Here is a 26,721-nt window from a genome sequence, read left to right as displayed (position 1 = left end):
CAAAGAATCCATCATATCATCCTCTGTTTTTCCCTTCACTTAAGTTTGGGCATACACATGCCCCCCATGTTTTTTACAAGTTACTACTACTACTTACCTTTTAGTATTATGGCACTGGTCCCATTTTTCATTTTTAAGAAACTCTGTCCATGGTGTGCATACCTTTCCACCAATGAAATGCCAAACAGCTTAGGAACAACTGTCTTGGAAGTGGGTTTAATGAATTTATCAGGGTTTTTGCTTTAAGAATAGTAGCAAGCATCATATTTTGAAGTTTCACTGTAAGAATTTTGTTTAATAAATTTTCATGAGATATTAGCACTTAACTGCATTACTTAGATTTCATATGGTTACTTGAAGTGTTTTAACACTTGATTAAATGAATTAATACATGATTGCAATGATTAAAATTATTGGGATATTTTTAATTTTATTTATTTAAAGTAACCATGTCTGTTTTTTTTTTTTAGACAGAAGGATTATTAGGATATGGTCACTGGGTATGTACAATGTTACAAAAAAACAAGGATACAAATTTTTTCAAATATAATATCGAACAGATGCATGCAGTTCCTTTTGCTACCGAAAGCATGATAAAGTACACATGTAAGTCTTTGAAAGTTATTTTATATATATATATTTATTTTGATTTTGTAATTGTCTTTTTTTACCCCCCCCCCCTTTTTTTTTTTTTTTTTTTTTGAGTCAAAAAAGTTCCCTTTCTTTTTGTTTTACATATTCTTCTTGTGTACAAAGTTTGATCAGAAAGTTTGGTGAGTAATAATTCTTGAACCTGTGATGGTAATTAAAGATTGAGCAGGGTTAAAAACAATATCTTTTGAGCTTGTGCACACCAAGTTTTAGCTTTTGCCCTTTTCTGCTGAAAAGCTGCTTTGAATGATCAGTTGTTTTCTCAATTTTTATGTGTACTGAAAATGACAATGTGCGACTTTAAATTTTGGTGGAAACTTGGAAAGCAGCTACAAAGACACATGAAATGCTTATTAAAATTTATGGAGATGCTCCTTGATAGGAAAAAGAAAGCATTTTTTTTTTAATCTCATCTGCCATCTGTCCGTCTCCTCTAGCAATTTTTATAATCCATCCTTTAATTTATTTCCACTACCCACTTTTTACATTCCTTCCTTTTTACACTTCCTTTTTACATTGTACACATCATTCCTCCATTCATGGAATGCACGGCAACACTTTGCTACATTCCAGCAATTCATAACATTTTCTCCATAAGTTTCTACTAACTGATGATGTATAGTTTTACGTACATAATCAGTTAGTATTATGTGTATATGTAATCAGTTAGTAAAGACTTGATGTCTTTACTCTTGTCCAGTTCTGTAAAAGGAGGAACTGGACAGGCGTTTGGAGGGTATGGTGTGATTTTTTTTTTTTTTTTTTTTTTTTTTTGCTGATGCTGCATAAGCTCCTACACTTGCTTTCTTGCATCAAGTGCCACTACTACTACTACTACTACTACTTCAACAACTGTTGTATTCAAACAACCAGATGGAAGTTTGTTCTAACAATCAAATACTCTTTGCCTGAAAGCAGATTTTCACATACCTATCCTGCAATCATCATCTGTTAGCAACACTGGGTACCTGTATGGCACCATGCTGATATTATTTGAAAACAAGCAAATTTCAAGATCCTCGCCCTTTAGTCATGTACCAATCTCTATGCAATCTGTAATGAGATTATTGAATGCAAAGGAATTTATTGCTGAAATTGATTGCAGAATTTTGTTTCAGTATGAGGAAGCATGCACAAATCAATAGTTAGTCTGTGTGGGGGGGGGATAAACTTAATAGTATTAAAAGTGTTGAGGTATCGTGCGAACAGAATCCATATGATAAGGGATGGTTGTGTGGGAGAAGACAAAGACTAGTAATCAATGGACACGGCTCTTCTTGGACTAATGTTATTAGTGGACTCCCCCAGGATTCGGTGTTGGGCTCCTTGTTGTTTTATATATTTATCAATGATATTGATGAAGGTATATCAGACTTAAATGTCCAAGTTTTCAGATGATAGAAATGGTGGCACGGTTGTTAATGTCAGTAACAGTACGCTACTGCAACTGGATATAGAAAAGCTCAGATGGTGGCCTGAGAGGTGGCAACTGATGTTTAATATTGACAAATGCAAAGTACTGCATACGGGTAGCAGTAACCCCAGAGCCAACTACCAACTGTGTGGTACTACGCTCGGGATACTGGAGAATGAAATAGACCTGGGGTAATTGTGCAGTCAGATATGAAGTTTTCTGAACAGTGCAGACACACTGCTAGAGCAGCTCATGGGGCCCTTGTAAATGATATACAAAAATTTTGCAGGCAGGGATAAGGAGGTGATTATTCCCTTGTATAAGGCAATGGTCAGGCCACACCTGAGCACTGCGCACGCGCACACACACACACAGGTCTGGAGGCCTCATTTTAGGAAGAATTTAGTGCTGCTGGAAAGAATACAGAGAAGGGCAACAAGATTGGTGAAGGGAACACAGAGTTCCTCTTACCAAGAACTGCTGAAGTTCTGCAAATTGTAGCGTCTGGAGACTAGGCACATGCAAGGTGATCTGATTGAGGTGTATAAGGCCTTGAATGATTTGATCAAGCTCAATGCTGATGAGATTCTTCCTCTTGTTCAGATTATGAACTTGAGGGTGCGTAATTTGATATTGAAGAAATGCAGCTGTTGAATAGATGTGTGTAAATTTGATTTTAGCCAGCGAGTAGTTGATTGCTGGAACTAACTTCCATAAGTCATTGTGGAAGTTGATAGCTTAAATAAATTCAAGGAAGAATTGGATAAACATTGGAGCGAATGGATGGGTGAAATGGGAAGGTTTTTTTTTTTTTTTTTTTTGGCTGATACTGTATAAGCTTGCTTTCTTGCATTATATGTGTCTGCTGCTAATCTGCCTTCGTTTGCCTGTCCTCGTTTGTGACTTGATTACAGACTACTTTATATCTAGAATTGGCGTTTGTGTCACCCAATAATTTATATGCATCAGATGCACTTTTCTTCTCTGCTATGAGTTTTCATCAGTTCATTTGATATCCATTTATGACTATACCTTGAAGAGTATTTCTTAGTTGGTATGAAAAGCTAGTAGCTTCTATGATTAATTCCTTGAATGCTTCAAATTATGAATTTGAATTTGCTGTTCATAACATCATCATTTAGAATTTGCTGTTCATAATATCATCAGCTGGTCCCACTGTATAGAATAAAAACTGTCTGAGATCATTGTATTCATCTCTACAAAAGCAAAAACCCCTGCTTTTACCATTGATAGTAGTTATGTATATAAGTAAATCCCAAATCAGTACACTGTGATTGCTGTTACCCATTGGGTCTTTTACCTGCAGATTCTTAAAGCATGAATAATTACTACCAGTAATCAGATCTAGGGTATTACTCCCTCTTGTTATCTCTGTAACATGATATCTTAGAAAACAGTCATCCAAGAAATCTACAGAAGTCTTGCTAGTGTGTGAGTGACCAACTCGCACTTTCTGGTCAATATCTGGTAAGTTAAAATCACTCATATAAGACATTCTGATTTACTGGCCCACTCTCTTTCTCTGTATAGCTGTTTGTTGTACTCATCAGAGCCATCAGCCCTATAACACACTTCTTCTCTCATCTTTGGTTTCCCAGTGCTTATGTCATACCAAACTTCTTCAACCCATGACAACTGGATGCACTGCCTTAGATTTTATGTGCTTCCTAACTAAGAGCATAACCCCTCTTATCCTGTCTGGTCTTTCTCTGTACATTGTACTTCCCATATTCAAATTCTATATCCCTCATTTTGACATGACACCATGTCTCTGATATCCCAGAAATGTCTGCATTTGATGCCTTGACCAGCATTTCAATTTCCCCAAATTTATATACTATGGTCCTAGCACTGGTGTACATGCAAGTATACATGCAACTGTTCTTACTCTTAGTTACCCTAACACAGCTCATGTATTTTCTTGTTTCATGACTTCCAGCATTCCTTGAAATCCCCAGCACCTTGCTTTCAAGGCTGCTGCCCATTTCAATAGAAGTAATGCAAAAATTACTTTCACCTCTTTCGAGTTGAGATATTATATTAACTTTTAAAGAAATAAATTTTGCTTTGTTATCATAGTTATATATATTGTAATAAAATCAGTTTAATTTTACTCTTTTTTTTTTTTTTTATTGTTTTTGTATTATTTGATTTATTACTTGATTATTTCTGTATTTTGTCTTTTCAGGTCAAATTGGTACTAATGCAGAAGCATATATCATGTTAGGAATGTTGCTAGAACAACAGAAATTATATGAGGGAGCACTTGCTGCATTTCACAAGTATTAATTTTAATTGTGTGGATTTTTTTCTTCTATGTTTTTGATTAATGTTTGATCCAAAAAAAAAAAAATACAAAAAAACACTTCAACTCTTTTATTACAAGAACTACAAGATCACAGTACCACACCCTATATTAATTTAAAATAAAGTAACTTATTAGAGTAAGCAATCTGTGCCACTTGAAGTTGTGGACTAAGATAGTCCATTAATAAGATGACATATGAAAAGAAGCAGAAATCTGAAAGATATTTGCAGGAGCCATCTCTATTTTGCTGATAAAGTGTTATATACAAGGAGGGAAAAAACCACATTGGCCCTCTAAATATGAATGGCGTAACTATTGATGAACCTGCTCAGGTGTAACCTGATAAATTGAATAAATATTTTGCATATAAATTCACCTGCAAAGAAGTTTTTAGGGATAGTTATACCAGAAGTATACCAAGGTATATTTGGGAGCTAAATGATTTTGTGATATCTGAGAAGTAATTGGAAGAGAAATTGTTAATTCTAAATATAAATAAGGCACCTAGTGTTTTGGGTTCTGTTCACTTGTATAAAAAGAAGCAACAAAAGAGGGAAGCAAACCCTTAGCTATAGGTAGCTGAATTCAAGGAGGTCCCTGTGGATTGGAGATGTGGAAATGTCTCCCCAATTTGCAAAGGAAGATCAAAAGGTCAAGTGAGTAATTACAGACCTGAAGCTTGACTTCTGTTTCACGAAATATAATGGGATCACTGGTTGAAGAAATAATGCAGGAACAACTAACTACTGACTGTCATATAACCACAGGAATGTGGAAATCTAGTTTTCCCAAATTGATTAGATACCATGATGTGGTAACAAAGGAACTGAATGCAAAAGTAATTTTGACATCATATACTTATGTCAGCATTGTTATGGGCCTTTATGACAGCTTAAAGAACAGGGTGGATGCTCTCAAAGGTATTAAATAGGGCCCCATCAAGCTCTCAGCTGCCCATATCAACACCACAGCTTGCACTTGATCATCAGACACACGAGGTAGTTATTTTCGGTGACTCTATTGTCAGAAAAAAGGGAAATATATTATGTAAAAAGAATCAGTGGAATAGGACCAGGGTATGTCTACCAGTGGCAAAAGTTAATGATATTGTAGAGCAGATATCATCTTTGAAGGACACAAAATGTGATATTGTTCTACACATTGGCACTAATGACGTTAAGAGTAGATCTGCAGACTTACTTACTTGCTTCTTGATTAGACTAGGGTTCGACCCCATCACCACCAATTACGGAGGATGCAGAAAGGTCAGGGAAAGACCACCGCATATCCCGGAGCAATATGGCCTTAGTTGCTAATGCTCCTAAAAAACCAAATAACAATAACAAATAGCAGACTTACTTAACAAGTACAGGGCAATGTTTAAAAAAATTTGCCAGTTAAGTTTAAATTTGAAAGTATCTGCAATTCTGCCCATGATAAGAGGTATTATATAATGAGAGCATTGTCAATCAGTTCAGCCCTGGAGAAATTGCACAAGGCTGCAGTATAGAATTTGTCTCGACATAGTATGTGCTTGTTAACAAGAGAGACTACTTGTACAAGGATGGAATGCACATAAAGAGAAAGGATGCAAGAATATTTGCTGATGCAGAGTTGAAAGTGATTCTTTCACTACTTCTATTGGAATGAGCAACAACCTTGAAAGCAAAGTGCTGGGAATTTCAAGGACTCCAAGCAGTCCTTGAAATTCCCAGCATCGTGAAACAAGTAAACACTTGGGCTGTGTTAGGGTAACTAAGAGTGAGAACAGGTGCATGTATACTTGCATGTACAACAGTGCTAGGACCATAGTAAATAAATTTGAGGAATTTGAAGTGTGCTCAGGGCATCAAATGCAGACGTTAGGATATCAGAGATGTGGCATCATGCCAAAATGAGGGATGCAGAATTTGAATATGGGGAGTATAATGTATAGAGAAAGAACAAACAGGATAAGGGGAGTTATGCTCTTAGTTAAGAAGCACATAAAATCTAAGACTGTGCATACAGTTGTCATGGATGGCCAATGCAACATTGAGTCAGTTCAGTGTGACATAAGCACTGGGAAATCAAAAATGAGAGTGGGCTTGTGTTATAGGTCTATTGACTCTGATGAGTACAACAAACAGTTGTACAGAGAAATAAAGTGTGCCAGTAAATCAGATTGTCACATAATGGGGAAGGGCACCTGTGTTGCATGGGATCTATCCAGTTATATTAAGAGAGGCAACAAAGGAATTAGACAGGGGTTCGAGCTCGTCATCACCAAATACAGAGGATGCGGAAAGGTCAGGGAATGACCACCGCATTTCCCGGAGCAATATGGCCTTAGTTGCTAATGCTCCTAAAAACCAAACAATAACAATAGCAACAAAGGAAGTAAGTAAACACTTAGCCATAATTATCAGAGCATCCTTGGATATACGGGAGGTCTCCATGCACTGGAGATGTGCAGATGTACCCCAAATATACAATGGGGAATCAAAGGGTGATCCAAGTAATTACAGACCTATTAGTCTAACTGCTGTTCTAGGGAAAATATAGGAGTCACTGATGAAAGAATTAATGCAGGATCATCTAAACAACACTGCAATTATATTTCAGACTCAGCATGGGTTTGTAAGCGGATACCTTGTTTGACCAGTTTGATTGGTTCCTATGATGTGGTCACAAAGGAACTTAATACAAAAAAATAATTTTGATATCATATACTTGGATTATTATATTTCAGGAAAGCTTTTGATACTGTTGCACATAAAAGACTGCTGTACAAATTGGAACAGTATGGCATTAGGGGCAAGGCACTGCTATGGATATACCGTAAGTGATGGTTGAGTGGGAATAATCAGTGGTCATCAATGGGCACTGCTCTCTGTAGACTAATGATATTAGTCGAGTGGCACAGGGTTCAGTGCCTGGCCTGTTGATATTTTTAATATATAATAATGATATTAATAAAAACATATCAGATTTGATGTCTAAGTTTGTAAATGATACAAATGTTGGCAGGGTGGTTAATAACAGTAATCAGGGTATGTTACTTCAGTGCGATGTCAAAATTTGTCAGGTGGACTGAGAGATGGAAGTTGAAGTTTAACAAAATGCAAGGTACTGCATATGATTACTGCAGTAATCTGAGGGCAACATATCAACAGCAACAGCACTGCACTAAAGGTAATAAAGAATGAAAAAGACCTGAAGATTATTGTGCAGTCAGACGTGAAGTGCTGTGAGCAGTGCAGACATGTGCTAGGACAGCTCACAGGTTTTTTCTATGATATTCACAAATTTTTCTAGCAGGAATAAAGGGTAATTAGTCACTGTATAAGGCAATGGTAAGGCCATGTTGAGTATGCCTTACAGATCGGGAAGCTTTTGGGAAGATCCTTGTTCTTCCCAAAATGAAGCTTCATTTTGGGAAGAACAAGGATCTGTTAGATTTAGTGGGAGGGTGGTGAATACTTTTATCAAGAAAAAGACCTCAGTTCTGTAAATTGTATTATCTGGAAACTAGAGATCAGATCTCCTCACAGGTGTGTGGAGATCTGATTGAGGTATGTGAGGCTCTGAATAGATCAATTAAGCTATATGTTAATGGTATACTTACTCTAGCTCAGACACTCACACACACAATCATACGGAGCATAAGGAACGTTGGTTGCAGTATAGATTTGCATAAATTTGCTTTCAACCAATAACTAGTTGATTGTTTGAACAAACTTCTATCTAGTGTTGTTGAAGTGGATAGTTTGAATAAATTTAATTTAAATAAGATTTGGTGATGGATGAGTTCAACAATCCTTGCATTGTTGACTTTGAGTGCAAAGCGCTCTTCTTAAGTGATCAAGTAATACAGAGTAATTTCATAGAGTACTTAATTTATATTTATTTCTTTCCATTTATGGAGCTCTTTATTTCTAGTTCTTTTCCACAAATAGTCAATAGATTTTTAGAAAAGAAAGTCACCTTTCTTATTATTGCAATAACCCAACTAGCCCCACTCATTTCTAACAGCTGCTTGATTACTTAGAAGCACCTCTCCTGCCTCGATATGTCAGTGCTGGAACTCTGGGTGGGTAAAATTAACTCTCGGGGCCAAAGGGCGAAACATGGAGTGTGATACATTCCCACCACTTAAGCCTTCAAGTTCAACCTGTCCTGATACATACTAGCCCAGTCATAACACTTCTAATCCTATGTGATTAAAAACTAGCCAACCTGAGCAGGACTGTCCATTATTTTTGATTTTACATTTGTTATCGAATCAGCTAATAATTAAACTGTCAACTTTTCTCATTTAAAAATATATAGAAAATCTGCTAGTTCACTTCAGATGATCAGGAAACTCCAGTCTAGAGATCTACTCATAGAAATCGTAAACAACAAACACTCAGAAGCTCTACCCTCACACTTTCAACTTTTGGCAGAGTCCCTCTCAGAGGTATATGGGTGAAGTGATTTACTTATTAGAAAAGATGGTATATTCACACTTAACATTATCTTACCCTTCAGCACACCAACCCCACAAAATAACATAAAAGCAGGCTTCTGTTTACCTAAATTGTTGAATCCACCCATACATTCCAAACCTTATAAGATGCTGCAAATGCTGAAATATGAGAAAGGGCCAAGATCTGGCCTATTCAGAGCATGTGAGAAGTGGAAACACAAATACAAAACAGAACATAAGGTGACATATCAGGATTAAAAAAACAAAGTATTGCCATACGAGAACCTTCACCACAGTAATTCAGAAACAAGTCTGTAGGAATCACTGCTTACAATCCCATGGCAGCTTTCTGAGCCATTAGTAACTGTGCAAATGAATAATACACTGATTTCAGCCCCTCCATTCTTCACTGCAGTCATCAGCAGAAGCAAAAGGACAGGAATTTAATATGAAAAAAAAGCCACCCAGAAGCCCATATGGATATCAATGACAAAACCGACCAAGTGGAAATATCAGAGGTCCATGCAGACAATGGCATAGATATTAGACAGAGACCCCCTTTCACTAAAAAAGAAAAACTAAAACTGATTGAAATAAACAAGATACCTCAAAGAAACAGTCAGATTCATCATCTGATAAACATGAATAACGCATAATATAAATTAGTGGAACTGTAGGGGCTTTCATAATATTGTGCAGAAGTTTCTTACAATCTGATTAACCATTATAACCTGGCAAGTATTTGTTTACAAGAAACAAACCTAATCACAAATAATACATTCTATTAAAAAGTACACTCTTTACAGACAAGCCAGAAATACTGCAACTGCTGGCATGGGCAACCAAACTTACTCCTTTACAGGTAGATCTAGAAGCAGTTGCTATGCACATAGTAGTTATCAGAATTAGCATCTTTGTTGGGAAATTTCAATATTCACCGCCCTCTTCGGGGAATAAACAGACATAAGGTGAAACAACTGAATCCATTCCTAATATTCAGAATCTCACTCGAACACTGTCATTCACACATATGTGCATCTACCCAGTGAATCAACATAAATTATTGATATTTCCTAGTTCTGTATCCCAACATTGAATAGACAATAATAAATGATTCACTTAATAGTGATCACTTTCTGATAAGATGCAAGATTCAAACAACAAATTCTATGAAAATAGAGATTTACAGCAAATGGAAGTTTTCTGAGACAGATTGAATAAAATACAAATCATCCATTCCATTAATTGAAAAGAATATTCATACAGAATTCATTGACAGTGTTGCTGAGAACATTACAAATCAATTACTGGTTGCAGCATGTAATAATACTATTGCAAAAGCATCTCTCATAAACACGTGCATACTAATCCCCTGGTGAGATGAAGCATGTAACACCACCAAAAAAGAGAAGAACAAAGCATGTTATCTGTTGTGGATGTTTGCTACCTCCACTGCCACTGTAATTATAAGAAAACAAGAAACTCAGAGAAAAGACGTCACATGAGAAAGCAAGCTAAACACAACTCTTGGATTCAGTTCTCTTTGTTAATCACTAAATACTCTGATTCCAGAGTAATGTGGAATAAAATTATAATTCCTAATGGCAAATCTTACAAAACATCCCCCAATTTTTAAATGGGGAAAAAAATATCGTTCCCACTATATTTGCAAATGCTCTTCGTACCACTTTCTTTCAAGTATAGCATCAACATCCCATCTTTCCAAAAAGTTAAATCCATAGCTGAAAAACATAAAGTTAGTTTTCAGTTACAAACCATTGTCATCCTTATCACCAGTCCTTTATGATATATGAACTGAAAGATTCTTTCAGTAGATCTTGCAATAGTGCTGCTGGCCCTGATGGGATATTCTAATATTTCAACACTTGGAAGACATGGCATTACAGATTATTCTGTATTTCTTTAAGTGAATATTCATGGAGAATTCTTACCTTTACCCTAGTTTCTGGCATCATTCAATTGTACTAGCTTTTCCACAGCTTGGGATGGATCACTCAGATCCACACAACTAGTGGCCAATCTCAATTACCAGCTGTCTTACTAAAACTGGAAAAAATGATTCATGCCCACCTGGTATGGAACCTTCAGTTTTTGAAATTTGTTAACATAAATAATAGATCCACAAGAATGGACCCTCATAGTCAAAGCACAATGCATTTGTAAGAAATGAGCACATGGTAATGCATGGATGCTCATAGTCAAAGCACAATGCATTTGTAAGAAATGAGCACATGGTAATGCATTGATATACAGAAATCTTTTGACATTACCTTGCGATATGGCATAATTCACGATTTACATACACTTGGACAACGAGACAATCTACCACTGTTGAGTCAAAACATTGTGTATAGCAGAACATTTTAGGTGCATTATCAAAATGCCCTTTCACAGTACTTTTCTCAGGAATAAGGGGTACCACAGAGTGGGCACTGGGCACAGAGATTGCTGCTCAGTGCACTCTATTTTCAGTTATAATAAACTACATGACAAGCAACATTCCAAGTATCATACATGCATTCTTTTGCAGGGGACCATACTATTTCATGCCATTATTAGAACATGCCATCTCTAGAGCAACAAATTCAGCTTACATTGAATAAACTGCTTCTGTGGATGAATAATAATGTCTGATTCTCTGAACAGAAAAGAGAATCAGCCATTTTGTCATATATTTTTGTGCCTAGTAGAAAATGCATCCTGATCCTGAATTATGGTTATGAGACCGTACAGTACCTTTTACTAAAAGCATCTGATTTATGAGTTTAATTCTTGACATCAAGCTTAACTTTTAGAGCACATAAAATATATATGACTTATTCTGAGTAATCTCTGCCTTCACATGGGGCTCAAATCATGACATCTCTCATTTATATTGATCCCTAATTAGATCCTATCTTGAGTATGGGTCTCTGTATGTGATTCTGCTAGGGAAAATGCACTCAGTATTGCTCTCAGATTCATAACATCTCCAGTTCACAGTTTATATATTGAGACACACGAACTGTCATTATTCTTTCAGAAAAAATAATATTACTGAATTATATGGCAGAACTCTAGCATCTTCCTTCCTCATCTCATTTGGTCATACCTCTTTGATCCCAAATGTGTCACCTATTACAGAAATAAACCCATGAATTAAAGGATAATTGAAAAATACACTTTGAAAAACACAGATAATGTAGTCCTTCCATGGGACTCATGTTGCCATTCTGCAATGATTACTTCTGCAAATGAGGAAAACAGTGAATATTAGGCAACTCTCTGCAGTTCACACACACATTTATGCACATTTCACTGAGATATATACTGATAATTCTTTAAAAAAATAAAATTCACCTGTCTGTCCCCTCTAACAGTTTATCTAGTTCCTCTGAATTTATTCAAACTACCCACCTCTATAACACCAAATGAGAATTTGTTCCTACGATCGACCATCCTTCCTCAATTTCAATTTTTGCCCTCTCATGTGGTATAGTCTGAGCAAGAGGAAGAATTACATCAGCATTGATCCTGCTCAATCCATTTAAAGCGATAAACACCATAAAGTATTTAAGGGCAAAGGCTTCATGCTACGTGTTAGAATGACTAATATGTAGGTTAGTGCAAATGCGTCATTTTAACATAGCTATCTACCAAAGTAGTTTAATTAAATTAATTAAATTGGCATCGTTTTGGTTATATCTCATATTGTGACTGCCTTCACAATGAGATGCCATGGTATTGTATTACCTCAAATAAATAACACTTCACCAGTGGAGAAGACTACTGTTATTTATTCTCAGCAGATACCACCACCACCACCCAGACGGCACTGTTTTGAAATAAGGTATGGGATAAAGATATCAGCTATCCTCAATATACCTATAAGACTGAGCAAAGAAAAAAAGAGGTAGGAAAGTGATAGTAAGAGAGGGAGAGGAAAAGATGCCGTAGAAGAATGAAAGGGATAATTAGTTATAATTCGTACGAACTCAGAGTTCCATGCCCCGGCTGGGAAATGCATCCCCCTGACGGGGACTGTTGTTACCCAGTCAGAGTCCTACAAAGATGATTAAGATCTTCCTCTGATGCCGTTTCTGGCTCTTTAGCCTTCATCAGTGGGTAGATAGGCGTACTGGTTAGACCAAAAGCGCTTTCCAGTGTCCGGATATTTCTATGGAATTAACCCTTCAGGGACCCTTTATTGGTCCTACTTTGGGACTATCGAGTGGCCTGTATGGCTTAAAAAAAAAAAAAAAAAAACCCGAAAAGGGACAGCACCCGTATTCACTCATCTCTATATGACTCAACCCGATTGGGCTGCTCACTCGTCCACTGACACACTCCGAGGAAGGCCCAGTCCATGTGACCACCAAGTTGGCGGCCGCCTGGAGTAGGCTTGCGCTACATGGGTTCTAGGGTCATCCCCCTCTTACACACTCCTTTTACCACCTACAGCTTTCAAAGCTTAGCTGCCGTACATACAGGAGAGAGACCAAATGCCTGCAGCTGACTTGGTCCCTATCCCCTAATAACTAAGCTAATCTGGTTGGTATGTAACACCCCTAGCCTGGGGCTTAGAGGGGAACAGGTATCCTGTGTGTTATCAGACACTCAGCCTAAAACACTGATGGATCCAATATCTCTCTATTACAGAAGATTTAGGAGAAGTCCGGTTGGCCTGCCTCCCTAAAATCCACTCATGCACACCTTCTCGATGGTAAGCCCTGTTATGTCACTTAGGTGGCAACGAACGTGTAGAGTGGTTCTCTTCAAGGCGCCTTGTCAGCGTGAAGAGGAAAAGACCAAACCCTCCAGCATGAGAGCACAACAATACAAATGGCCCTCAGTCCCCAGCAGCTTTCACTCTTCCTCTTACGGCAGCGAGAGAATCAGAGTGGAAGAAGAGGGTGCTAAGAATCTCTGGGTACGATCAGGCTGCCATGCACGGAAACTGAACTTGGCCTGTTATAACGTACGATCACTCATCGCTGAAGACAGGATATTAGAGCTGGAAAAGGAATTAGAAAATGTGGATTGGAATATCATCGGTTTGGCTGAAACAAGAAGAAGAAATGAATCACTTATAAGTTTATCAAGTGGAAATCTGCTGTATACCAATGGAAACAGTGAAAGGAGTGAAGGTGGAGTTGGGTTTCTGGTCCATAAAGATTTTAAAAACAACATTTTGGAATTCAAAAGTACATCACCAAGGGTGTCAAGGCTAATACTCAAGATTTCTAAGAGGTACAAGCTAAAGATTATAATGATTTATGCACCAACATCGAGCCATGATGATGAAGAGGTTGAAGAAATGTACACCGAAATTGAGAGTCTTCTAGATGAGCAGAAAACCCACTACACTATTATTATCGGGGACTTCAATGCTAAGGTTGGAAAAAGGCAAAACAGCGCAGAAAGAGGAACTATAGGAAATTTTGGAATTGGTGAAAGAAATAAAAGAGGTGAAAGACTTGTGAAATTTGCAGAATCTCAAGGACTGTCAGTAATGAACACTTTTTTCAAGAAAAGGGTGAACAGAAAGTGGACATGGAAGAGTCCAAATGGATTAACAACTAATGAAATCGACTTCATCCTCACTAACAGAAGATATATTGTGAATGATGTTACCGTCCTGAATAAGGTAAATGTTGGAAGTGATCACAGAATGGTAAGATGTACACTTGATATAGATGTAGGAAAGGAAAGGAAAAAACTGACTCGAGTAAATAATACAAAGGTCTTTGAGATAACAGAGGAGGAGAAAAAGCAGTATGTACTGGAACTTAAAAACAAGTTTGAGCTTCTGCAGACTGCTCAGGACCAAGATATCGACGAGGAATATTACAACTTTCTGAAAGTGATAAAGCCCAAGAAACCTATAGGGAAACAGAAATCCAAAGAAGAAAAAATTAGTCAAGAAACACTTGGCATGATGAACCGAAGACGACAAATGAAGAGCAAGAAAAACACTGACAGGGAGAAAATTGAGTATACTGAGTTATGCAAAGCCATTAGAAAGAGACTCAGAGAGGACATAAGAAGATTTAACACAAGAAAAGTAGAACAAGCATTAAGGGAAAACAAAGGATTTAAATCAGCAGCCATGAGCAGTAATACAGAAAGACAAATGATACTGAAACTGAAGAATAGCGATGGTGTACTTATAAACAGCAGAGAAGGCATAATTCAAATAGCAGAAGACTACTATAGAGAATTATACAAGGACCGAGGGAATGATACCAGCAGTGGGGAAGATGGATTGCAAAGTAGCAACACATACGACATACCTGATATCCTAGCTGATGAGGTAGAACATGCGTTGAAAAAAATGAAGAATCAGAAAGCTCCGGGGGATGATGAAGTTACTGTAGAGTTGTTAAAATTTGGAGGAAGAGACATGACACAAAAACTGGCAAGACTCTTCACAAAATACATTAGAAAAGGTGTGGCACCTAAGGAGTGGAATAATGCAACTGTAGTTTTGCTGCATAAGAAAGGAGATAAATTGGGAATTATAGACCAATTAGCTTTTTATCCCACATCTAAAAGTTGTTCACAAGGGTCATTACTAACAGATTAGAAAGAATACTTGATTAGAATCAACCGAAAGAGCAAGCTGGCTTTAGGACAGGATTCTCTACTATGGATCACCTTCACGTAATATCACAGCTAATGGAGAAAGCAAATGAATATAAAACACCATTATGCCTGGCATTTGTGGATTATGAAAAGGCATTTGACTCCATACAGCATAAGGCAATGTTTCGGGCACTGGAAAGACAAGGCATAGATACCCCATATATATTATGATTTTGAAGGAAATATATGAGAGTGCTACCTCCATTATTAGACTAGACAAAGACAGTAGCAAATTTAAAATAGAGAAAGGAGTTCGACAAGGAGACACAATATCTCCGAAGCTGTTTACTGCTGCCCTTGAGGAAGCTTTCAGAAGATTAGACTGGTCGCAGAAAGGAGTCAATGTGAACGGAGAGTACCTAAACCATTTACGATTTTCAGATGACATTGTGGTCATAAGCCACGATCCCAAAGAATTAGAGGAAAATCTTAATCAGTTATGCACAGTTAGTAAGGATTTTGGACTAAAGATGAATATGGCTAAAACAAAAGTAATGATGAACAAGTATGCCACAGAAAGGGAAATAATGATTGAAGGAGCAGTAATTGAAAAGGTGGAGTCATATACTTATCTGGGACAAGTTATTAGCTGTAATAATGATAAATGGCTGGAAGTCAAGAGAAGAATAAATTTTGGATGGATAGCATTCAGGAAATATAGTCACATACTGAAGAGCAATATCCCAGTTTGTCTGAAACGTAAAATAATGAACCAATGTATACTTCCCACCATGACTTATGGAAGTGAAACTTGGGCACTCACCAAAAGAATGGAAGAGAAGCTGAGAACTACACATCGAAGAATGGAACGAATTATATTGGGAATCAGACTGTTAGATAAGAAGAGAAACACATGGATTAGGCAGCAAACTCAAGTAAAGGACATTCTTATCAAAACTGAAGAACTAAAATGGTCTTGGGCAGGACACATAGCTCGAAGACATGATGACAGATGGACTAAGAAAATAACAGAATGGTACCCAAGAGGAGCTAGAAGAAAACCTGGAAGACAAAGGCGGAGATGGATAGATGAAATTCATGAGTTTTTGGGTAGTAAATGGATGGCCAGTGCTCAAAACCGAAGGAACTGAAAGTTGCTGGAGAGGCCTTCATCCTGCAGTGGATTGAAAATGGCTGACGATGATGATGATGACCCCTAGCCCATTACCATCTAAGCTGCACATATATGTTATTATCTATTAGTCGACATAGAGGTGTGGGGAAGCACCATAACTGTAAAAACCTTTGCCTTCCGAGTTGCAGTAACTCTAGAACCAAGAATCTTCTTATTGCATCATTCAAAGGGTGCATTTTGACACCTCCGCCCGTCGCAGAGCCTTCTTCTTTTCTTTTCCTGATTTTCCAAGCTTGATATTTACCTTCATTTAGGAGGTATATCAGGATGCTCGTTGCTATGGAAATCGGGGCTGGAAACTATAGAAATAGTACTTGTTCCCTAGTCAAGCGCGGTATTCTCATTGTTTTATGCACACTAATCCAGATGCGCTGAGTAACCGGACAAGAGAAAAATGCGTGTTCCACTGTTTCACATGCCTTACAGTACACACACTCAACATTCATATGCCCCCGGAATTTGGCTTTATTTTTCTCCACTGGCAGGTGTCCGTGTATTATTCTCCATGCCAGGTCTCTTCGTGACTCGGGAACCTCTGTAGCCAGGTCGGCAGGAGCAGCAGTGCGTAGCGCACGCTTCTTGATTAGACCGGGGTTCGAGCCCGTGACTACCAAATACGGAGGATGCGGAAAGGTCAGGGAATGACCACCGCATATCCCCGGAGCAATATGGCCTTAGTTGCTAATGCTCCAAATAACAAACAACAATCTTCGTTACTCGTAACCTATGTGGTGATGTAGGTTACTCAACATCTGAGTCGTGTCCAGTCTCAGCCAACTTTGTGGCACCGGTACTGCCGGTACATTTATATCGGATAACTTCCAATAAATTTCTGAAATCTTGAGCTTGTTTCCCATGTATAAGCCCCTGCAGATAATTCTTGTAAATGCTTGATTACTAATTTGTAAAAAGGTGTTATTATCTCTACTGTTGGACCAGTATGTTCCTTTCCTAGCAATTCAGTGAACCTCCCCATGTTATACTTTACTAAGGCAGCTGCTACATGGGCTCCCCATAGGGCAGTCTGAGTGTGTTTTAGCACATATGCCCACCTCAACCACTTTAACCGTGGTACTGCATAGTCCCCCTCACACTTTCTGGTGTATAGCCTCTGCTGCGTTACTTCTTGTTGTCTACTGTTCCAGAAAAACTTAAATAGTCTTCGGGTTAACTTTCTCTGTGTGCAGTAATTGAATGACGTAAATGGCACAATGTTCATCAGGATCGGTACCAGAATTGTCCACATAATGCACACTCTTCCGGAGAAAGATAGCATCCCCAGATTCCACTCTGACAGCGCGTCCTCCCAAGAGTCTAGTAATTGCCGGGACGATGCTACCGGACATTTTGCAAAAGATACCCCCAGAATGGTTATAGGTGCTGTCGAGACTGTGAAGCCTGCTGGCAATTGTACTGGAACCTCAATTCCCCACTGTTGGCATTTGGTCTTGCTTTTGTTTAGACACAGACCACTTGATAGGCAAAAATGACTGAAAGTATCCAGCGCTCTTTGTAAGGAACTGCTATTCGCTAGGGTTAGGATCATGTCATCCACATGTGCTACGTATTTGCAATCAGAGTGCAGGCCAGGAAGATGAACCCCCCTGATGTTTTTAGAAATGGTTAATTGCTTCAATATGGGTTCCAGTGCCAATGACAATAGTGCAGGGCTTAGTGGGCACCCCTGTCTAACCCCCGTTCCTGTTTTATTTTCTCTGAGCTATAGCCGTTAATCAAGAGAGTAGTTTGTGCCCCTTTGTACAGACTTATGATAGCTGTTCTAAGCAAAGACCCCATTTGGACTGTATGCATCAAATTCCTTAAGTACTCATGAGAGAGTTTATCGAAGGCCTTTGCCAAATCAAGTACCGCCACCACTATGCTGTATTGTTTCTGATTGCAGTATGCTTGCAAATCTTTTAGAAATGATAGATTTGCCATCATAGATCTTGTTGGGATTGCATATGTTTGATTGGGACCTATAATGTGCCCCAAGTGCTCTTTGAGTCGGGCGTTTAGTACTTTGGCATACAGCTTATAATCTGTATTAAGCAGTGATACTGGCCTCCACTCATCCACTTCTTTCCTCGTTTTACCCTGTTTTTTAAGGAATATGGTTTGGGCTTCTATAAATTCTTCTGGTACTACCCCTTCCGAGAATTATCTGGATAAGATGGCGGCCAAAACTGGCCCAATTTCCTTCCAGTACTTTTTATAAAACTCCACTGTTAGCCCATCTGGACCTGGCATTTTACCTCCTTTCATTTCTTTCAATGCTAATGATAGTTCACTTAGCAGGATAGGTTGATCCTGTCTTTGTCTATGAATTGCCAAAAACCCCAGTATTTCCCAGCTTTCTAGTAAAGCTGGGCCTCTAAATGCTGTGAACTTTTGCTTATAAACATTTGCAAAACACTTAACAATGTCACTGGTGTTCTGATATTGGTGTGGGCCTTCCTGTATTTGATGGATTAAACTGCTGTCTCTGTGTGATCTGTTAAATTGCTTGTAGAAGAGGGCAGATGAATTATCTGCTTTTCTATAACATATGCACATCTGGATAGCTTCGTTTTCTGCCTGCCTCTCTAATAGCGACAGGATTTCTTTTTGTATTTCCCTTTCTCCCACATCATCCTGGCAAGGCTTTAGGAGTCTCCGAACTTCATAGAGATGCCTTAGATCTCTCCTGCTTTCCAGGTACTTTTCCCTTGTTAATTTTTGAAAGGCTGTTTTTATTGCATTTTTGTAGTGTGCCCAGCTCCCTTCTGTCCAGTGATTGGGATTTCTCAAAAGTTGTGTTAGTCTTTTAATATCCTGCGGGTCACCTTGCAAGAGCACCGGTTTTAACCTCCAGGTGCCCTTCCCCTGCTCTACAGTTAAGCTTAATGGAAAGTCCTTTATAACTAATTTGTGATCTGTTATTGCACGAGGTCCCGAAATGTTAATGTGCCTTATCCGATTTATTTTGTCTGCTATCTTACTTGGGACATTGAACCTGTCAATGCGAGTCCCTAACATTCCCCTAGACCAGGTGGCTCCATGACTTGTGGGATATTTCTTCCTCCATATATCTGTCAGGTTGTGTTTTAAGCACAGACTATTTAGCTCCAAGGAGCCCCCTGTGCCTGTTGTTGGAGCCCCTGTACCTGTCTTGTCTTTTACTGGGTCTAACACGCAATTCCAGTCTCCTCCTCCTAGTATGATAAATCGGGCCCCCCAACATAAAAAGATGTAGGCTTCTGAATATCCGCTTCCGTTCTGGAGCGGTGTTTGGTGCATATACATTCACTAGTCTTATTGTGTGCAACCCTAGTTTCCAGTCAGTGCAAATTATTCTCCCTTCTATGTCCCTTTGGAGATTGTAGAATTTTCCTATAATTGATGGCAAGACTATGATGTCTACCCCCTTGGCATTCCTTGAGCCGAAACTCCAGAAACTTAGACATTTGTATCTGTTCTGGAAATTTCACACTTGGACACTGTTAAAAAAAGTGGCTCTCTTGAATGAATAAAATCTTTACACCTAGTAAAAGCATGCTTCTCCATGTATGATGTTGAGCCTGCCCTTGAGCAAAGCCCCGTATATTCCAACTACCGATGATTACCATGTATATATAATTTGCTTTATCTTAGAAATTTTATCTATTGTGTCAGAGATATGCTTAAAGCATACAAGGTTCTGCCTAACTCTTATTCATGTCCCAGTAACCATGAAATTCAGGAATTGCTTAGCTGCTGAACTATTCCCAGTAGCGTCTGTCCCACCAAATTTCCAAAAAATATGTCTCTCCACATGAATTGAATGTTACCTACTTTACTTTCCTGATTGTGCTCTAACACTATTCTAGGCTTCCCTAGCCGCTGCTCCCATTCTGCTAATTTAACAGTTAATGTTTCTGCTGTGGCACATGTTTCTTTAAATGCTCCACCCCCAGTAGTTTGTTGCTTCCCATGCCTAATGCCTCTTTTGTTTCAGAATCGCCTGAACTTAACTCATTCGAGTCTTGTATTATATCCTTTCCCTTTTCTACAATTTGTCTCTTTCTTTTTCCTTCCTCCCCTAGACTTTCTTTGTTTTTGTTTCCCCCCCCCTCTTCTGACCTCTTGTTATTTTCTCTCTTTCCATTAATATGGGGGTATCTTGTCTGATATGTGTAACTCCCTTCCCCTCCTCTATTCCTGTAATTAAATTCGCTGGTTCTGCTGATGATAATTTTTTTGTGGCTCCCTGTGGCCTTAAAATGACCATGTTTCCCTTATTCAGATTCTCTTCTTCCCCTCCTCTGATGGCCTCTGCATATGATCTAACGGCGCAGCTGCCCGCTTTGTGGCTTGTCTCTCCACATTTATTACATGCTTTGGGGCAGTCACTGCTAATGTGCCCCATTTCTTTGCAATTATAGCAACGCCCTTTCATGCATTTTGCGCCTAGATGACCCAAGCTGCCGCATTTCAAGCATTTCTTTTCTACCCCTCTATAGTTCAGAAGTAGTCGATTCCCCATAACATAGATAATGTTTGGAACCGGCTTTCTCATTTCCATTTGCACCGTAACTTTCCCCGTATACAACTCTGGAAAGCCTTCCCGCGCATGCATTTCTATTTTCGAGACTTTGCCATAGGCTTCTAATGAGGTTTTTAAATATATGTTCGGCATTTCGACTGGATACCGCTCTATTGTGATGTATTTCCTAATGCTACCCACCAAGTGAGGGTGTATCACTTGGTTTTCAAATGGGAAGCCCCTAAGCAATGTACCTCTTGTCACACAGTCTTTACAGACTAATTTCGCTAAACCCTTAATCACTTGTCTTGGTTCATACTCTGCATCCAGAGTGAATTCCAAGGTTCTCTCACGTATGTAAAAACTCGTTTAAAAAAAAAAAAAAAAAAAAAAAAAAAAAAAAACACAATAGGCATGCTCGCGGGCACTAATCCCGCCCTAGGAACTTTCGCAGGGCCAGCAAAGAAAACTTAATATTAGAACGTCCGATATCTGGAAAGACCTTGAAACGCCGCAACCTCGTCGGACAACTTTCTGGAAAAGGAACGTTTAATCCGGCCTTTCTTCAGTGGGTGGGCAGGTACCCTGGTGTTGCAATAGTGACAACCCAGTTATGAAGTATAACTTCACAATATGAGAGATGCCTGATGGTGCATAGTGATGATATAGACTATAAAATATTTAAGGGCAAAGGCCTAATGCTACGAGGTAGAATGACTAATATGTAGGTTAGTGCAAATGCATCATTTTAACATGGCTATCTACCAAAGTAGTTAAATTGATTAATTAAATTGACATAATTTTTTTGGGATCTCTCATATTGTGAAGTTATACTTCATAACTGGGTTGTCACTATTGCAATACCAGGGTACTTGCCCACCAAAGGATTAAAGCCAACAAGCTTTGAAACGGTGCCATCTGGGTGGTGGTATCCGCTGAGAATAAATAACAATAGTCTTCTCCACTGGTGAAGTGTTATTTATTCGAGGTAGTACAATACCATAGCAACTCGTTGTGAAGGCAGTCACAATATGAGATATAACCAAAACGATGCCAATTTAATTAATTAATTTAACTACTTTGGTAGATGGCTAAGTTAAAATGATGCATTTGCACTAACCTACATATTAGCCATAAACACTTCAATCTAATCTCCCTAGTCTCCAGATGCTGCAATCTGCAAAACTGAAGCCTTTTTTGGTGAAACACCCTTTTGCTCCCCTCACCAATCTTGTTTCTCTCCTCTGCACTTGTTCCAACAGATCCGTGTATTTCCTAAAATGAGGCTTCCAGACCTCTATGTAAGATGCGCCCTGACCATTGCGGTGTACATTGGGATAATCACCTCCTTATCCTGCTGAAAAAATTTCTGTATATCAATGACAAAACCCCATGAGCTGTCCTGGCAGCCTGTCTATAGTGATCAGAGAACTTCATGTCTGATTGCACAATTATCCCCCAGGTCTTTTTCGTTCTCCACTGCTGAGTATGGTAATGTACACAGTTGGTACATTAATCTAGGATTATTGCTCCCAATATGAAGTACCTGTATTTTAGCGTTAGCATTACTAGAGGCATGTGATGCAAGAAAGTAAGCTTATGCAGCATCAGCCAAAAAAAAAAAAAAAAACTTCCACTTCACCCCTCCGTTCTTTCGAAATACCTGTCCAACTGAGCCTTAAATTTATTTAGGCTATCAACTTCCACAAGAGATGGAAGTGTGTTCCACCAACCAACCAACCGCTGGCTAAAGGCAAATTTCCTCACATCTATCCTACATCTGTCTTTCCTCAATTTGAATTTATGCCCTCTCAGGTGATTATTCTGAGCAAGAGGCAGAATCCCATCGGCATTGAGCATTCTCAAACCATTCAAGACTTTATACATCTCTATCAGATCACCTTGCCATTGCTTAGTCTCCACACACTGTAATTTGCAAAACTTAAGCCTTTCTTCGTAAGAGCAACCCTTTGTTCCATTCACTAATCTTGTTGCCCTTCTCTGTACTCGTTCCAGCAGCTCTACATCCTTCTTGAAATGAGGCCACCAGACCTGTATACAGTACTCAAGGTGTGGCCTGACCATTGCCTTATACAAGGGAATAATCACCTCCTTATCCCTGCTGGAAAAATCCCTGTATATCATTGACAAGACACCATGAACTACGCTTGCAGCCCGTCTGCACTGCTCAGAGAACTTCATATCTGCCTGCAGAATTACCACCAGGTCCTTTTCATTCTCTACCACTGTCAGTGTAGTACCACAGAGTTGATACGTTGCTCTTGGGTTGCTGTTTCCCATATGTAGTACTTTACATTTGTCGATGTTAAACTTCATTTGCCATCTCTCAGCCCATCTGCTCAACCTTTCCAGATCCTGTTGCAGCAGAATAGCATCAGTAGTGTCCTTAACAACCCTGCCAACCTTTCTATCGTCTGCTAACTTGGACATTAAGCTTGATATACCATCATCAATATTATTTAGCAGTGTCCATTGATTACCACTCACTGTCGTCTCCCCCTCAACCACCCCTTTATCCATAGCAGCAATTTGCCTCCAATGCCACATTGCTCCAATTTGTGCAGCAGTCTTCCATGTGCAACAGAATCGAAAGCCTTTCTAAGATCCAAGTATATAATATCAAAGTTATTCTCTCCATCCAGTTCTTTTGTGGCTGCATCATAGTACCAATCAAATTGGTCAGTCAAAACTTTCCCTTAACAAAACCATGCTGTGTCCGAGCTATAAGTGAAGTCTTGTCTAGATGATCCTGCAGTGCTTCTTTAACCAGTGCCCCCATTAATTTTCCTGGAACAGAAGTTAAATTCACAGGTCTATAATTACTTGTGTCAGCCTTTGACCCTCCTTTGTGAATTGGGGTCACATTTGCACATCTCCAGTCTATGGGTACCTCCCTTGAGTCCAAGACAGCTCTCATAATTATGGCTAAGGGTTTGCTTACTTTCTTTGCTGCCTCTTTTAATATAACTGGATAGATCCCATCCACCCTAGGTGCCTTTCTTGTGTTTATCTTCAACAATTTCTCCTCCACTTTACTCTCAGTTATTACAAGCTTATCTAGCTTACTACCAGAGTTGAATACACCTCTGGCATTCCCCTCCCTGAATAACTCCTCATGTGTGAATGTCGATGCAAAATATTCATTTAGTTTGTTAGCTACCTGAACAGGATCATCAACAGTTGAATCATCGATATCAAGTGGACCAATCTGATTCATCCCCTTCCTTCTAGAGTTTACATAAGTAAAGAACTCTTTGCTGTTTTTCTTTGCATCCCTTGCCAAAGATTTCTCGTAATCTGCCTTCGCCTGCCTAACCTCCTTTGTAACTTGGTTACAGATCAACTTATATCTATCATAAACTTCTTTGTCACGTGTTAATTTATATGTATCCCATGCAATTTTCTTCTCTGCCATATGTCTCATTAGTTCATCTGACATCCATTTAGGCCTAAACCTTGAACAATGTTTCTTAGTTGGTATGTAAAGCCTAGTAGCTTCCAAGATAAGTTCTTTGAATGCTTCCCATTTTGAATTTGCTGTTGGTAACATCATCAGTTGGTCCCACTGTATAGAATTTAAATACTGTCTCAGACCATCGTCGCCTTTACGAAAGCAATAACCCTTCCCTTTACCCCTGATGGAAGTTACCTCTTTGAGTAAATCCTACTTCAGCACACTGTGATCACTGCCACCTAGTGGTTCCTTTATCTGAAGATTCTTAATGCATGAAGAATCACTACTGATAATCAGATCAAGAGTATTACTCCCTCTAGTTGCCTCTCGAACATGCTGATGTAGAAAACAATCATCCAATAAATCCCCAAAAGCCTTGCTAGTGTGTGAGTGACCAACTCACAAATTCCAGTCAATATCTGGGAAATTAAAATCCCCCATTATAACACTCTGATTTACTGGCCCACTCTATTTCCCTGTACAGTTTCTTGTTATACTGATCAGAGTCATTAGGCCTATAGCACACTCCTACTGTCAATTTTGATCTCCCAATGCTTATGTCACACCAAACTGGCTCGACACTGCACTGGCCAGCGATGTCGACTGGCTTCACTTCCTTTGATTTTATGCGTTTCTTAACTAATAGCATAACCCTTCCTATCCTGTCTATCCTTTCTGTAGACGTTGTACTACCCAAATTCCAGTTCTGCATTCTCTATATCTGTGCAACACCACATCTCTGATATCCCAACAATATCCGCCTTTGATGCTTTGAGCAATACCTTAAATTTATTTACCAAACTCCTAGCATTGGTGTACACGCAAGTATACATGCACCTGTTCTTTTTCTTAGCTACCCTAACACAACCCATGTGTTTACTTGTACCGCAATGACTCCCAGCAGTCTCTGAAATATCCTGCATCTTGTTTTCCAGGCTTCTGCTCATTCCAATAGGAGCAGTGCAAGAATCACTTTCACCTCTGCCAGTGGCTACTGTTAATCTATTAGTCCTTGTATTCCCCAAGCTAGCAGTTTTCCGACCCACCTAACACTGCCTCGATAGCATCAGCAAATATTCTTGCACCCTTTCTATTTAAGTGTATCTCATCCCTGTAGAAGCAGTCCCTTCTGTTAACCAGTACAGACCAGGCTGAGAAAAATTCTACCCCTTGAGCCTTGTACAATCTTTCCAGGGCCGAATTGGTCGACAAGGCTCTCATCATATACTCCCTCCTATCGTGTCTGGGCAGAATTGCAGAAACTTTCAAATTCAACCCTAATTCACGGCTTTTTTTCAACAGTGACCTGTACTTGTTAAGTAATTCTGCTGGTCTCCTACTCTTAATATCATTAGTCAATGTTAGTCAATCATTAGTTAACATTTATCAATGTGAAGCTTCAATTGCCACTTCTCAGTGCATCTACGTAGATCTTTTTGCACTAGAATACCCTTATTACTGTGATTCATTATCCTGCTAATGTTGAATGCATCATTTTCACTGCTGTGCTCTTTGCAGGTAAATTAGCACTTGAAAATATTGACTCTTAAAATTTACTTTCAACTGATAAAACTTCAAGAAACAAGTTTGTCATTGACTTTTGCTGGATATCTGCTCACACTTGAATATTAGAGAACAAGCAGATGAAGCAGCTAAAGGCTCCAGCTACTACACAACTGATCACATGGAAAATGCCATTTCGCAACTATAGGCAATATTGTCTGGAAAACCTTTACAAACCATTGACATAATTATGGCAAAATCAGTAGACTAAAGTAAATAAAACATGAACCAATGTTCTGGATCTTGAGTTTGATTGAGTTCTGGTAAGGACTACTACTACGTCTTTGAGAAGTCGTCCTTACCAGTCTATGCATTGGACACAAACCATCCTAATTTTCATCACTGTTTAATCATTTTAATTGTAAAATGCCCTCATAGATTGCCCTCACTATCAGAAGAATAGATAATTTGCTTTCACTTCCCTCTCACAACAGGAATCTCTGGCGTTAAAGCATATCATTGGAAATGATGCTAGTCTACCTGAAATATTTGCATATCTAAAACAAATGGATTTGCTTTAGATACACAATATCTAAAACAAATTACAGTCTTACT

The 26,721-nt window shown here is 38.8% G+C and overlaps 1 protein-coding gene across 2 annotated transcripts in view; it reads left to right on the top strand.

Annotated features, from left to right (window-relative positions):
- Positions 1-26,721, top strand: part of LOC150087035 (tetratricopeptide repeat protein 37) — a 702,248-nt gene that overhangs the window by 432,614 nt on the left and 242,913 nt on the right. For both annotated transcript variants that reach the window (XM_090371768.1, XM_090371767.1), the window contains exons 26-27: positions 471-606; positions 4,275-4,368. In XM_090371768.1, the coding sequence (XP_090227894.1) occupies positions 471-606; positions 4,275-4,368 (230 nt within the window). The remainder of the gene's footprint in view (positions 1-470; positions 607-4,274; positions 4,369-26,721) is intronic.

This window comes from Mastigoproctus giganteus, chromosome 4 (genome assembly GCF_048544385.1).
Source record: "Mastigoproctus giganteus isolate SK-2022 chromosome 4, ASM4854438v1, whole genome shotgun sequence".
Classification (NCBI taxonomy): Eukaryota; Metazoa; Arthropoda; class Arachnida; order Uropygi; family Thelyphonidae; genus Mastigoproctus; species Mastigoproctus giganteus.
The sequence above is the reverse complement of the archived record's forward strand: the minus strand, read 5'-3'. Positions and strand labels throughout refer to the sequence as shown.